Consider the following 13544-nt stretch of genomic DNA (forward strand, 5'->3'; position numbering starts at 1 on the left):
CGGCAGCGGCGCGCAACCTCAGGTCTAGCGTCATCGCCTCGCCCAGCGACGCTGCCGCTCTAGGAATCTCATAATTAGCTCGTTAGTGGCACCTTGTTAGGCACACCAGTCAGGGGTGTTATTGGACAGCCAGTGTAAGGTCAAGTCGGGTCAACTCGAGGCAGGGTCAAGGCTACTGACCTTTTAAATGGCCTCCCGCCTCCCCTGCCCGAGAGCTGTCATCCTGCGAGGCTTCCTCGCCTCCCGCCCTCTCTGAGGCTTGGGCGACCCGGTCAGCTACATGGTCACTTCCGACACTGAGGAGGTCATGACCCACTCCACGAGAGGCTGGGTCAGGGCGCTCTACCGAGGTGTCAGTGCCGGCTGGCGGGGTCACGGCGGGGAGCAGATTGTCAAGCCCCAGGCGAGCCTCACATTCCTCTTCGGCTCCCAGTGACCCGTCTGTCATCACATCGGCGTCTGCGTAGCCTTGGAACACGTCACTGAAGATGAGGTCCGCGGCGAGCATCTCCTCCAAACAGTCGCCCTCACGCAGCATCATGTACTCCTCCAAGGCGTCCTGCTCCCCCCCTCCCTCGCCCACCTCCTCGCTCTCGTCCTCCTCATAATAGGAAGCGTCGTCCTCTGTCGCCGTCCCCGACACGGAGGACTCGGTCACACTCTCTCCTCCCCCCACCGCCCCCTGCTCGGCGCCCCACTCCCCGTCCTCGTCCACCTCGTCCACCCACAGTCGGGTTCTCAACTGTTTTTCGTTTTTTGATACGCGAGACGTTTCCTCCTGGGTCTTGTTGTGCCTCTCTGCCGCCACACCATGGCTTTGAGAGCGCCCTTCATCTTGGGGATTCACCGTTACGTTTGTTTGCTTACTGTGGATTTTTTCCTTTTTTGGAATTGCTTTTTGCATTTGATTTGCAGCATTTTGGTTCTGGATCTCTCCAACATTTTTAACTTCAATCTGCGATTCCTCTGCCTCTTTAGGAGTTTGTTTACCTTCCCCTCCTGTCTTTTTGAAGTGCTTCCTCGTTCTCGGTCTTCGTCTTCTTCTCCTCGCTTCTCGGGGAACAGCACCTCTCTCGTCATCAAGCTCTGGACGTCTCTCTCCGTTGCCTTGTCTTCTCTCAACATTGCCTTGCCTTTCTACTGCCTTCCCTTCCTGAGGTTTCCTATTTCGGGGCTTTCGTGGCCGCTTCCACCCCTCCTTCTCCTGCCTTCCCTCCATCGTCTTCGGTGCGTCTCTTTCAACGCCTCTCTTACAATCCTGTCCACAGTTTGCCTGTCTGGAGTCAACTGTGTCAGGACTGCTGGGATGCTCGCTATGTTTAAACGCCCCTGTCCTCTCTTGTGCTACCTCGCCCTCGGCACCCTCTGCTTTTATGTGCTTTGTGCTCTCGTCCGTGTCCTTCTTGTCCTTGCCCTCACCTGGTTTTCTGTACGTAATGACCACCACGTCGTCGTCCTCACTGAAGGTTGGCCCCAGATCGAAGGATGCTAAGGTGGCTTTCTTCTCCATAAAATCCCAGTAATCTTCTTCAAAATCTTCTGCCAGAGCTTTCATTTCACCTTCACCCAAGTTTCGATCATTTTCCTCAATATCTTCCTCCTTTGTATCGTCATTTCCTTCTTCCTCTTCTTCGTTACAATTTCCAGTGGTGTATTTGTTCTCTATGTCTTTCTCATCCATACCTGCAGTTTTTTCTTCTTGCGTAGCTTTTTTCTTAAGATAAGCCTCTTTTTCAGCTACCTTTTCATTTTCTCCTTCATTTCTCTCCTCCCTTTTCTCTTTCCCTTCCTCTTCCGCCACCTTTCTCTCCGTCGCACCTCCTTCCTCTGGCGTTTCCTCTTTTTGTTTCCTTTTTCCCATGGTCATTTCATCTTCCAAAACACTGCTGCGGCCTTCCAAACTCTCATCATCATCCATCACTTTCTTTTCCATTTCTTTATTATCCATTACGTTATTTTCCTGTTCCTCCATTGTCCTCCTCTTCCCTTCGTTCCCTTTATCATTATCATCTGTACTACTCATTCCATCTTCTTCCTCTTTAACTTTTTCTTCCTCCTTCCCTTCCTTCTCCTCTTCCTTTGCATGTTCATTTCTCTTTCCACTCGTTTCCTCATCTTTTCTTTCCCTCACCTCTTTTTCCTTGTCACCTCTCGCGTCTTCCTTCCCTTCCGTGTCTTCCAACATCAATGTTCTCGGGGCTTCACTAGCAACATCGGTCTCTTGTATCCTCCGGTCAGTGTCAATTTCTGAGGCGTTGTGATAGTTTTCATCAGTTACCTCTTCCTCTTTTTTTTGTGTCTCCGGGCGTGGATATTCCTCCTCCTCTCGTCCTCTTCCTTCATTTTCATTCTGAGCGCTTCTGATTCTTTTATTTTCCTCTATGTCTTCAGCAGGTTCTAAGTTTTCTACGCTTTCATTCACCTTGTCTCTCTCTGGTGGCGGAGGAGGAAGTGGAGGAGGAGATAGAGGGGAAGAGCGAGGGGGAACAGGTGGAGGAGGCGGAAAAGGCGGAGGAGAATATGGAGGAGGAGGAGGGGAAGGAGAGGGAGAAGAAATACGAGGAAGAACAGGTGGAAAAGTAGAAGGTGGAGGAGGAGATGGATGGACGAGATCCATTTTTTTTCTATTGTCTTTTTCCTGAGGACGATTATTTTGTCTTGCTTCCTCCTCCTCTCCTTCTTTGTGTCTGTGAAGAGATGCTGGTGGAGTTCGAGTATCATCAACAGGTTCACTGCACCGTTTTTCTTTCCTCACGACCTTTGCTACGTTTTCTTTCCTCTCAGGTGTGTCTTTGGATATTCTCGCGTTTTCTTTCGCATCTGTTTGATCCGTCACATCTGCCGCATCAACCTCCGCAGGTGTTACGTCCTGCACACCTATTTCATCTTGACCGATACCTGTCTGGTCCTGCTCCGTACCTGTCTTATTGTCTGTATCTAGTGAGTCATGCCCTACACCTGTCAAACCATCATCCATACCTGTTTCTTCTACACCTGTCGCGTCATCCCCCACACATCCCTCGTCTTCAGTACCTGTTGTGTTCTCCAGATTTGCCTCCTCTTCCCTCCCATCTTCGCTCAAAGCTGTAATTTCTCCTATATCTGTCGCTTCCTCCCCAACACCCGCTGTATCATCCCTCACATCACTATCAAACTTCCTGAAAACACCGCATTCCTCACTTCCTCCTGTCGATTCCTCTCCGACCTCACTCGGATCTTTCTCCCCTGCCAGGCCTTTGCTCAAGTCCCTCAGGTCGTCTACAATTGAAGGTTCTTGCTCGGCCCCCCTCCCGGTCACTTCACCCACTAAGGAACGCCCCGGGGAATCGTCCAGCACCTGCCTGACGGAGGGTTCACCTGCGTAAGGCTCTGGGGATATGATGACGTCACAGCCTACGAAGCCCCGCCTCTTGGTCTGGTTCTCCCTCCCCTTCCTCCTCGCACTGTGCTTTCTCCCAAGGGCCGCGGTGGTTCTGTCCCGATCCTCTCTCCGTCTTTGGCTACCGTGCGATGGATTGGAAGGCACGGGCGGAGGCGGGGACAGTGAAGGGATGGAGGGAGAAGAGGAGGTATAAGAAGCAATATCCTCTGAGCTAGCAAGGGCGTGAGGCAGCAACGTAATATTTGAAACACTGGTGGAATGTTTAGTTTCTACTTTCACGCGATTTCTAGCTAATGTCATTTGCTCGCTAACGTTCTCTGGGTTGTTTCCTTTAGTTTTTTGACAACTGCAGGGGTATTCTTTACTGTCTGAGCTCTCCTCGTCTCTCCCTCCATCACTGGCTTCACTTTCCTTGCCTCTATCGTGTCTTTTTCCCTTGATGCTTCTACTGATTCTCTTTCTCTTGCCCTTATCTTCCCCAGTGAGTCGAGTGTCTGTCTCTTTCTCAACGTTTGCTGGTTCCTTCCCTTTATTCCTCCCTGATGTCTCAACTTTAATATCTCCAGCGTCCATACTTCCCTCACTTCTGTTTTCCCTAAAGGTTTTCCCAACTTCACTTTTCATTACGTTAACTGCTGGAGTACCTTCCTCCTCTTCTGGTTTCTCCATAGACTTATCCTTCTCTTTCACACTTTTCTCAGCCTCCTCCTCTTTCCTCTGACTCCTCGTCTCCTCCACTGCTCTAATGTTTTCCGGACCATCGGAGGAGCTCTGGTGGTGAGTCACATAAAACGCACCAATTCCCCTCATTATCACATCCTCATCACTTTCACTTATCTCGCCACCTTTCACTGTTAGATTTTCCCTCATTTTAGTGTCACTTTCGTTGTCACTGCTTTTTAGTTTCGCGTCAAACTGCGGGACTTGCATGACGTTTTTTTCAACGTCACTTTTACCTCCTTTGTCTTCTTCCTTTCTCGTGTCATCACTGTCCACTTCGGCACGTCTCCCCACATCGTCTTCCCTTCCCAGGCCTCTGCCGAGTCGTTCATCTTCCCTTGCGTGACCCACCCCGCCAAAGTAGAACACAGGGTCGTACACAAAGTCGTCACTCTCACTGTCATCTTCCTTCAAGCGACAATGAACTTGGTAAAGGTCAAAAACAGCGTCACTTTCTTCCGTCTCCTCATCAGGGTCCACTTCACCTTCAGAACATGAGGTTGGCGGATTACTTGTCATGCAGCTCACGTCCCTTACTCTTATCCCGCTGCCAGAATCCTGATCGTCACTTTCATTCGCCGAGTAGTGGTCATAAGGATTCACCAGCAAAATAATGTCACTTCCACTGCCGGTGAGGCCTGTCTGACCCGACTCGTGATCACTTTCACCATCAGGAGCACCAATGTAATCTTCATTTTCGTTCCCTTCAACAAGATTCGAGGCAGTGTCCTCCTCATCTTCACCTACGTGGGTACTTAAGTCACCCTCATGGTCACTTTCACCATCCGGGGCGCCGCTATTGTCATCATCGCGGGATACAAGCGCGTCACCATCATCACTTTCACCGGCTTGGACTAACACATGGTCTCCCTCACCATCACTTTCACCATCAGGAGCACCAATCAGATCACCGTCACTTTCACCATCAGGGGCGCCGCTTTCCCCCTCACGGTCACTCTCCCCGTCAGGCTCCTGTATCTGTATCTCTCGCTCTATGCCGTAGCTAATGTTCAAGCGGGAAATGTTCAGCACACACCGACTCTCTACCACCGGAGGCTCAGAAGGCATGTAGGCAGCAGCGGCCGCCCACGCGTCCTCCTGCACTTCCGGATAAGACTCATACTCGTCCTCGTCACCGATTCTCCTCGCAAAACCCTTTCCGTAAGCCACCATCGGACACATACTCTTATTACTCTTACTCTTTGTCTCGCTCTCCGCGTCGCTCACATCCGCGTCATTCCCAGACTCCATCTCAAGCAGCGCCCCAGGAATGTTCACGTAGATGAGTGACCCTGACGGACGGGACGCGCTTAAATTGGCGGGCGGCCGCAGTCCCTCTGTTTCAGGGACATGTATTCGAGCGACGGAAGGACTAAATATCTGATAATTCACTGGAATCACCTCATCCGTCTGCTGCGACACTGTTCGTTTCTCAACTTTCCTTATGCGCCTTAGGGAAGCTGTGCAGACTGACACCGTTTCCAGCGCGTCAGAAGGTCGTGGCGAACCTGGCTTGTCCAAAGGAGAATCGTCGGTCTGCGTGGTGGCGGTGGTCTTCCTTACTTTCCTCACACGCCGCAGTGAGCTGGTATTACTGTGTGTAGTGGAGGCGGCAACATCGTGCTTGTTGCTCCCGTCCTCTACAGTCCTCTTTTCGCTCGCCCGGCGTTTCTCTAAAGACGCCATCTTGGGATTCAAGTCATCCTGAAGGGCTGTTGAAGGATGAGAAACTACGCCTTTACCCCATGTCAACTTGTGACCCTCTCGAGAGTGTTGCATGGACGTCGCAGGCTCACTATCAGGATTATCGAGGGAATAATCTGCCTGAATACACATAGACTTTTGTGGCACGTTTTTCTTTCGGCGCAATGACGTGGTGGGTGTCGCCGCGGGACTCTTGTTTTCTCTTGATGCTTCATTTTCTTTTGCTACAGAGGATGCAAGTGCAGGCAACTCCTTCCGTCGTCTTGCCTCATCTGCACCTTCGTCTCTTGCACTTCTTGGTGCGTCTTGTGTTTCTTCCCTTTGCTCAGGAATGACGCTGTCGCACTGCTCGGTCTGTATGGCCATAGTCTTTTTCTTGACCCGCCGCACCCGCCGCCCCACAGAGTCAGTGTTGGTTACGGTGGAACTGGTGTCGGTGGTGTAGCAAGTGGTGGGATTCAGGTTGTGCTTTCTGAGAATCCCCGGTCTCACTTTGGGCTGCTCGACCGCGATCTCCTTCACTTCCTGAGGTTTCGCTAGTTTTGCGGCAGAGGTCACGTCAGTTTGGTCCTTCTGGCTGCTCTTTTTCTTCCTCTGGACGCTCTTGCTGCCTTCTCCCCTGGAGGAGCCTTTCTTGCCAGGAGGAGTAGGCTTCATGTCCGTGTCACTTCTTGGATACTCGTCAGAAATTTCGGTTTGTGGTGGCTTTTTCCTCTCCTGTGATGGAGGAGTGACGGTGATGTTAACACGCCGAGCAGCAACGTCCCGCTCTCGCTGGTCGTGCGCCACTTCTGGTTGATTGGTGCTAAAGAACTGGACACGATTCTTATTCTCACCACCCTCGGCCTCACCAGTGTGCCCCTTGGCCTGGCTACTTGGATAAACGAGATTGATTTGAAGGTGACTCGTTTTGTGCACAGGATTCCGTTCGGTTGCTCTGGAACGATCGTATAACCGAGTGTCACGAATGGCGTCCAGTGCTCTCAGGTCTATGTCATCAGATCTTTCTGAATCAACCGATCGTTTTGGCCACGTCCGATTACTCTCCACCTGAAGTCTGCTTTCCTTTCTACCATGAGACTCGGGAGAAAAACCAGGAGTCTTGGAAGATTTAGGTGTCTTTTCATGATTCCTGGGAAATGTGGAGGCTATGTTGGTGGAACTGAGAGCTGCGCCGGACTGGCCACTTCTCTCCCCGAGCGGCAGAGTGCTGGCCTCCCCTGCGGCGCCTGGCTGTAGGAATTCCTCCGCCATCTGTCGACGGAATCGAAGTCTACGAGCAAGCACTTCTGGATCGTAATTGTCTTCCTTCGTTTCCCTAAGCCTGTCACTGCCTTGATCCTTTAATTTGGGATTGCTCTTCTGGCTTCCTTGCACTGTTTCTTTCTTGCTGCTTTCTAGTTCTTTCTTTTTACTGGCAGACTTTCGGTCATCAGAAACTTCCGAAGTCTTGTGGGATGAGTGACTCCTGCCTCCTCGGCCTGTGTCCCCCGAAGCAGCTGACGCCGTTCCCTCACGATCTCCAGCGGATTTCCACTTGTTGAAAAAATCGAAGTGCGAACATTCCTCGTCATCACTTCCTTCACGAGAGTCCGTAGGGAAAGGACTGAAGTCTGTCCTGAAGCCAGGGTAAGTGACATCGGCCAGTCTGCTGGAGGAGCTGACGTTAGGCTGCCAGGCGAAGGAGCTTCCGTCAGTGTGCCAAGCAAGAGAGCTGGCGCTTGTGTGCCACTCTACGGAGCTCTCTTCCCCCTGCCAGTCGGTGCTTGTGTCCAGCTCTTCTGGCGGGAAGCAAGGGTCATCAAACAACACAAGCGGTGTCTCTACGTCTGTCTGTATAGCCATGGACACCTTGCTGGTGGAAGACGGAGATTTCAACACCCCCTTTGTGGTGGGACGAGTTTGTTCGTCGCCATCCTTTTGTTCTTGCTTCTTAGAGGTGCCTCTGGGACTCCTGGGCTTCGTGGGTCTATCAGGTTTGCAAACTGGCTGTTTCGGGGGCGGTTCCTGTTGGTCGCTAAAGTGGACGGTCTCCTTGTGTGATTTTTTAGGTTCTTCAGTGGGTGATGTAACTTTTTTCTTTTTCTTTTGGCGCTTTGTTGCCTTTTCACTCGGTGGGTCCTGCCCCCCTCCCTCATCCCGCCCTCTCTCCCCTTGCGGATCCTCCATTTCCTCCAGCGCCTCCGTCTGAATTGCGATTGTTTTCTTTTCCTTTCCCTTCCTCTTCATGGACGGCGTGGCGGAGTGCGACCTTCGCCCTGCCTCTGAGTTGCCCTCTTGACCCCCTGACCTCTTGGAGACCTCCTGAGACTGTTTTCTGTGTTTCTTGTGTCCTGGGTCTGAGTGGACGAACGGGAAATTGTTACTACGAGCCGACCAGCGGCGATTTGCGCGGTGAGTGAGGCGAGCAGTGTGCATGTGATGTGGGCTCACTAGATGGTGTGGCGGGTGTTGGTGGGATGAGTGAGATGGCTAAGTCTGGTGTTCTGGTGAGGTGAGGGTGATAAGGCCGCTTCCTGGGTGAAGTGACTGTCATGTCGCTCTCGCAGACCCCAGGATGAAATGAAAGTTATTGACTGACTTCAGTATCAAATAAGACATGTTGATTATCTGTAACAACTCATCCTCACCGCTAAAACACTACTGACAAGGCCTCTCTCAGTAAGGTCCTGCAGAGCCAAATGATAGCTAGAGTCTACCTGATTGGCCAAAGCTTTCCTCAACCAACCAATTAGCTCCGAGGTAAAGTATAAATAATAACGTCGTGAATTGGGAAACCGCATCTACCTGGGTGATCTTAGAGCTGACACACCAGCGAGCTACACAATCCTCGGCTGTGAGTAGGCTTAGTATTTTCAGCTGAGTATATAAGGCAGCCATGCTCTGCCACACAGGCGCATGCGCAGTTCTGGCGGCGTGAGAGAGCGACCACACGCACCTTGTTCAGTCATCATAACATTGACGTCGGATACACCGGGCGACAGGAAGCCAATCAAACTGTGGCAAAGGGAGTGGCGTCACGGGAGGTGTTGACAGAAATGATCACATGACTGGTAAATAACAAGCTTGGGTTTGGCGGCACATACTGCACACTGACAGAAATAAGAGAAAGCAAAAAATAAAAAAATAAAATATAGTGAAATATTAAAAATGAAACGACAGACTCACTGCAAAAATGGAGATAGATTAAGATTATTAAGGCGGAATAGAAGCAAGTGGGAAATTTATCAATGGGCAGGAAAGGATAACGTTATAGAGGAGATGGCTGACAGGAGGTAGACAAGGGTACGTCATGAAAATAATGCTGTTGAGATGAAGACAACAATTGGTGACGTAAAGATAGCAATATTTCACTTCACTTATATTACACAGACTTAGGGAGGGAAGATTGGGTGTATTAACCAATGGGAAGGGGGCAAGTCGGGAGGGAAGGACCAATCACAGGATAGATGTACCGTGACGTCAGGGACCTTACACACACACACACACACACACACACACACACACACACACACACACACACACCAAAGCACAACACACAAAATATAGGAAAAGAAATAAAAATGGTGTATATTTTCCCTTAGCCACTCTTGTCACCATCCACCACCACTATTTCTATCTAGTACCACCACCACTGCTATTAAAACAACCGCTACCACCACCACCAATGCTACCGTCACCACTACTACTTCCACCACCAATACCACCACCAATATCAACAGCAACAAAGCCAAAGACATCATGACCAGCTGGGTGTCGCTTACTTTAAAACACTGACAGTAATCTGAAATACTCCAGAGAACAATTATCAAACAGACACGATAGATAAATAAAAAAAAGATAAATAAAAATAAATAAAGAATGGAATAAAACTGAGTAAATAATAGGAGTAAGGAAGGCGGCAACAGATCACGGCGCTGAGACACTAAAGCAATGGTGACCTTTTGGTACAGCACGTGCATGGCCCAGCGACCCCTCCCACGTGACAGCCGACCTCTGGAATGCCTGTCTCAGCTACACCTGTCCGCCGCCACACTTCACACTGGTCCTCATAAACTAATAGTGCTTATTTCCTGATAGTTTATCACCCTAATTTTTAAATGCTTTGAATTTCAGTGAAGACTCATTTCAGGCACCACAAAAGTGACTAGTATGGTTTTGATGTGTGAAGAACGCTTTACTCAGGACTCATTTTAGAAGCCACGGAGATGTTTATGGTGGTTCTGATGGAAGTCTCGCTTGAAACTACTTTCTTTAAACATTCCAAGTCACAGAAAGGTAGAAAGAACAGTCAAAGGTAGACTATTTCAGAGTTTGCTTGTTATTTGCAAGGTAATAGTAATAAAGCCTTCATGAAAAAATGTCAGGCGCTTCAGTAGTTATGTGCCTTTTTCTTTTCTGTATCTTTTTTTTTTTTTTAACTATTTCGCTAATGAAAAATATACAATCGAATAATATCAACAAAAAATACGATAGATCAGAGCGACTTTTTTTTTTTTTTTACCTAAATAACAATTCGCCAAAACAAAAAATATGCGAAAACTAAAACAAAATACAAAAGGTCCGAGCGATTTTTTTTTTCTGTCCATCTGTACGTGAGATGAAAAAATGACAGCCTTCTGAGACTCACCAGGAAGGTCAAAGTTGAGCCACACTGTCACGTGGACACTCAACATGTGGGTACCGTGGTGGTCGTGACTTGGCTAATGTGCCTCACTCACCTTCAGTGTTTGACGTTTTCCATCAATATTAAGTTATCTGATCAGCTGAGAATCTATCAACTGTCAGATTTATTGAGGTTCAGCAGATCAGAGCTAATCCCTGACTCTTTTGAAACGGCGAAAGAAGAAGAAGGAGCAGAGGGAGAAGCAAATCAAAGAACTCAAGATCAAGGAAAGAAACAAAATACAGTAGAAGTTACTCCGATCATCACTGCACACTGCATACTATCATTGTCTTCAATTGATGCAACACAACTCCACTGAGGACCAGGAACAGCTAACATAGGGGCGAGCAGCTCATGCTAAGTACTAGCACGTCACCTTCTGGAGTACTACACCTGACCAATGGCGATGCTGCCTTGATGCAACGACCCTTCACACCAGACCTGACATGTACGCACACACGCACGCTTGTAGGTACGTATGGAAATAATAATGGAAACACACACACACACACACACACTTTTAATTAAAATATTATCAACACACACAAACTGTTTACTTTCATTATAACCTTTCACACACACACACACACACACACACACACACACACGTATCAGACCTTCATAATAACATAAAATTAATAATAAAAAAATTCTCAAAACCCCACACCCACCCACACTATATGTCACAATATCCTGAAGGAGTAGAAGTAGCAGAAGCAGCAGCCAATACCCACCTTGCAGGAGAGCCTTGGTGAGCACGGGCGCCAGGAGCTGGTCGAGGGCACGTTGTTCTAGATAATCTGGCGAGCGTCGGGCGTCCAGCAGTCTTTCATGGCTCCTGGACTCCCCTGTTCCTCTGCAGCCTGCCCGCCCCTCGCTCTCGTCCAGCCCTTTCTCCTCCAGGCGACCCTCCGTCAAGGATCGACTGTGGGAGGTTAAGGAGACAGTTTGAGGCAGTTTGAGGGAGAACAGAAGAACGTAAGAACATAAGGGAAGCTGCAAGAAGCTGTCAAACCTACATGTGGCAGTCCCTATATGAAACACACCTACCTATTTCCACCTTTCATCCCCATCCATAAATTTGTTTGATCTTGAAAAGCTCCCTAATGACGGCACTAACTTCTCTCCTTCTCACTCCTTTCTCTCTCCCTCCCTCACCTCATGAACTTTTGGAAGCTGACGTGTTTCTGCCCCTGCGGTCGGTCGTCGGGGAATCCTTCATGCCCCGCGGGAGGCCTGAAGCGGGAGGAGTGGCCCAGGTCGGGGGTGTTGGGCTGCGTGAAGGCGGACCGCTGCTGGGTGTAGCCTGGAGAGAGAGGGGAAGGTTTACAAACACAGACACATCTTAGACACGTGCATAGGTGCTGGTTTTGGCTTGAGAGAGAGAGAGAGAGAGAGAGAGAGAGAGAGAGAGAGAGAGAGAGAGAGAGAGAGAGAGAGAGAGAGAGAGAGAGAGAGAGAGAGAGAGAGCTACATAGACTTGTGATATTCAGCGTGCATGAGAATCCCGTAAAAGACAAGTGGAAACACACACACACATACACACACACACACACACACACACACACACACACACACACACACACACACACACACACACACACGAGCGTATCCGCAAACCCAAGAATGGAAAAAAAAAGAGAACAAAAATACGCAAATACATGCAGAGAAGGATACGATGATAAAGAAAATAAAAATAAAATAAATAAAATGGAAATGTAAAAAGTCTAGTATTCGGATGCGGTGAACTTGAAAAAAAACGAAAAAAAAAAACGAGAGAGAGAGAGAGAGAGAGAGAGAGAGAGAGAGAGAGAGAGAGAGAGAGAGAGAGAGAGAGAGAGAGTAGATGGAGGACGGGGAAACGCAGATACAGAATTAGCAGCGGGAAACCAAATGCTTACCTTCCCTAGCGCGGTCTTCTGGGGGCGGCGCGCCTGAGTGAGGGCCGCCGGAGGAGAGTGGTAGCTGTGTGGGTCGTCGGGAAGGGTCGGTAGGTCCCTCGTCGGTCTGGCGGGAGTCGTGGCCCTCTGACGACACCTCAGAGCGGGGGCGGGAGACGCGGCCACTCTGAGGGAAGGGGGGAAAGGTTGAGCAGAAGTTGAAGGATAAGAAGAAGCTGTGGTGAAGGATAAGAGGTAGTTAAGAAGATGAAGGATGAAAAGACTGAAGCGATAGAGGAAAGAACATCAGACAGCTAGAAAAAAATAGTGTCAAATAATGAGATGAAGAAAAGAACATCAAATAGCTCAGGAAACAGACGTATGAGTATCGTACAGAGTGGAAAGAAGGGTAATGCATAGACGGAAAGAAGAGTAATAACTATAGATAATGGGAAGACAGAAAGAGTATAGTAGACAGATGAAATAAATAAAACCATAACAGAGTAAAGGATGGAACAACAGGGTGGTAGACTGACAGACAGACAGCTCGACAGGTAGATAGCAGTTAGACACCCAAACAGGCAACTTGAACTGACGGACAGGAGATAGTTACGTAAATAAACATCTCGGTGGATAGACAAAGAAGTAGATATACAGATATACAGTTCAAAGGACACTTAGGACAGATTAAATACACAAAGCGACTACTCGACGGGAGAGACGGAAAATAGACAGAGAGGTGTATATAAACAGTTCAAAGGACAGAGACAGCTTGACGGATAGACAGAAGATAGATGCACATACAACTCGATAGATAAACAGAAAGGTAGGTAAGTAAGTAGTAGTGCATGATAAATAAGAGTAAAAAAAAAAAAAGCCCTGCATAATAATGAACCAACAGAGTAATCTTCCTAATTACATTCTGTCACGTTCCCTCATTTCTTTTTTTACCATAAAATTATGCAGACTCAGAATTCACCGCTGGAATTATCAAATGAAGAGACACTGGCGATAAATAAACGAGTACTGCTGCTGCTGCTGCTTAAATATTACAGGGATACGACTATTTAAAAAGGTACATAAAATTCTCTTGCTGTGAGTTAGCTACCTCGAATTCTCTTTCATTTACCAGCTCCCAAGTTTCAAGAGAGAGAAGTATGAGAGTGAAACTGCTATACAATATTTTTTTTTC

At 48.6% G+C, this 13544-nt stretch overlaps 1 protein-coding gene across 1 annotated transcript in view; it reads right to left on the reverse strand.

Moving 5' to 3' along the window:
• LOC135110624 (uncharacterized) overlaps positions 1-13544 on the reverse strand; it is a 76849-nt gene that overhangs the window by 25178 nt on the left and 38127 nt on the right. The window contains exons 5-8 of the mRNA XM_064023149.1: positions 12374-12539; positions 11631-11778; positions 11207-11397; positions 181-8145 (exon numbers count right to left, since the gene is read on the reverse strand). Coding sequence (XP_063879219.1) covers positions 181-8145; positions 11207-11397; positions 11631-11778; positions 12374-12539 — 8470 coding nt within the window. The remainder of the gene's footprint in view (positions 1-180; positions 8146-11206; positions 11398-11630; positions 11779-12373; positions 12540-13544) is intronic.

This window comes from Scylla paramamosain, chromosome 20 (assembly GCF_035594125.1).
Source record: "Scylla paramamosain isolate STU-SP2022 chromosome 20, ASM3559412v1, whole genome shotgun sequence".
NCBI lineage: Eukaryota > Metazoa > Arthropoda > Malacostraca > Decapoda > Portunidae > Scylla > Scylla paramamosain.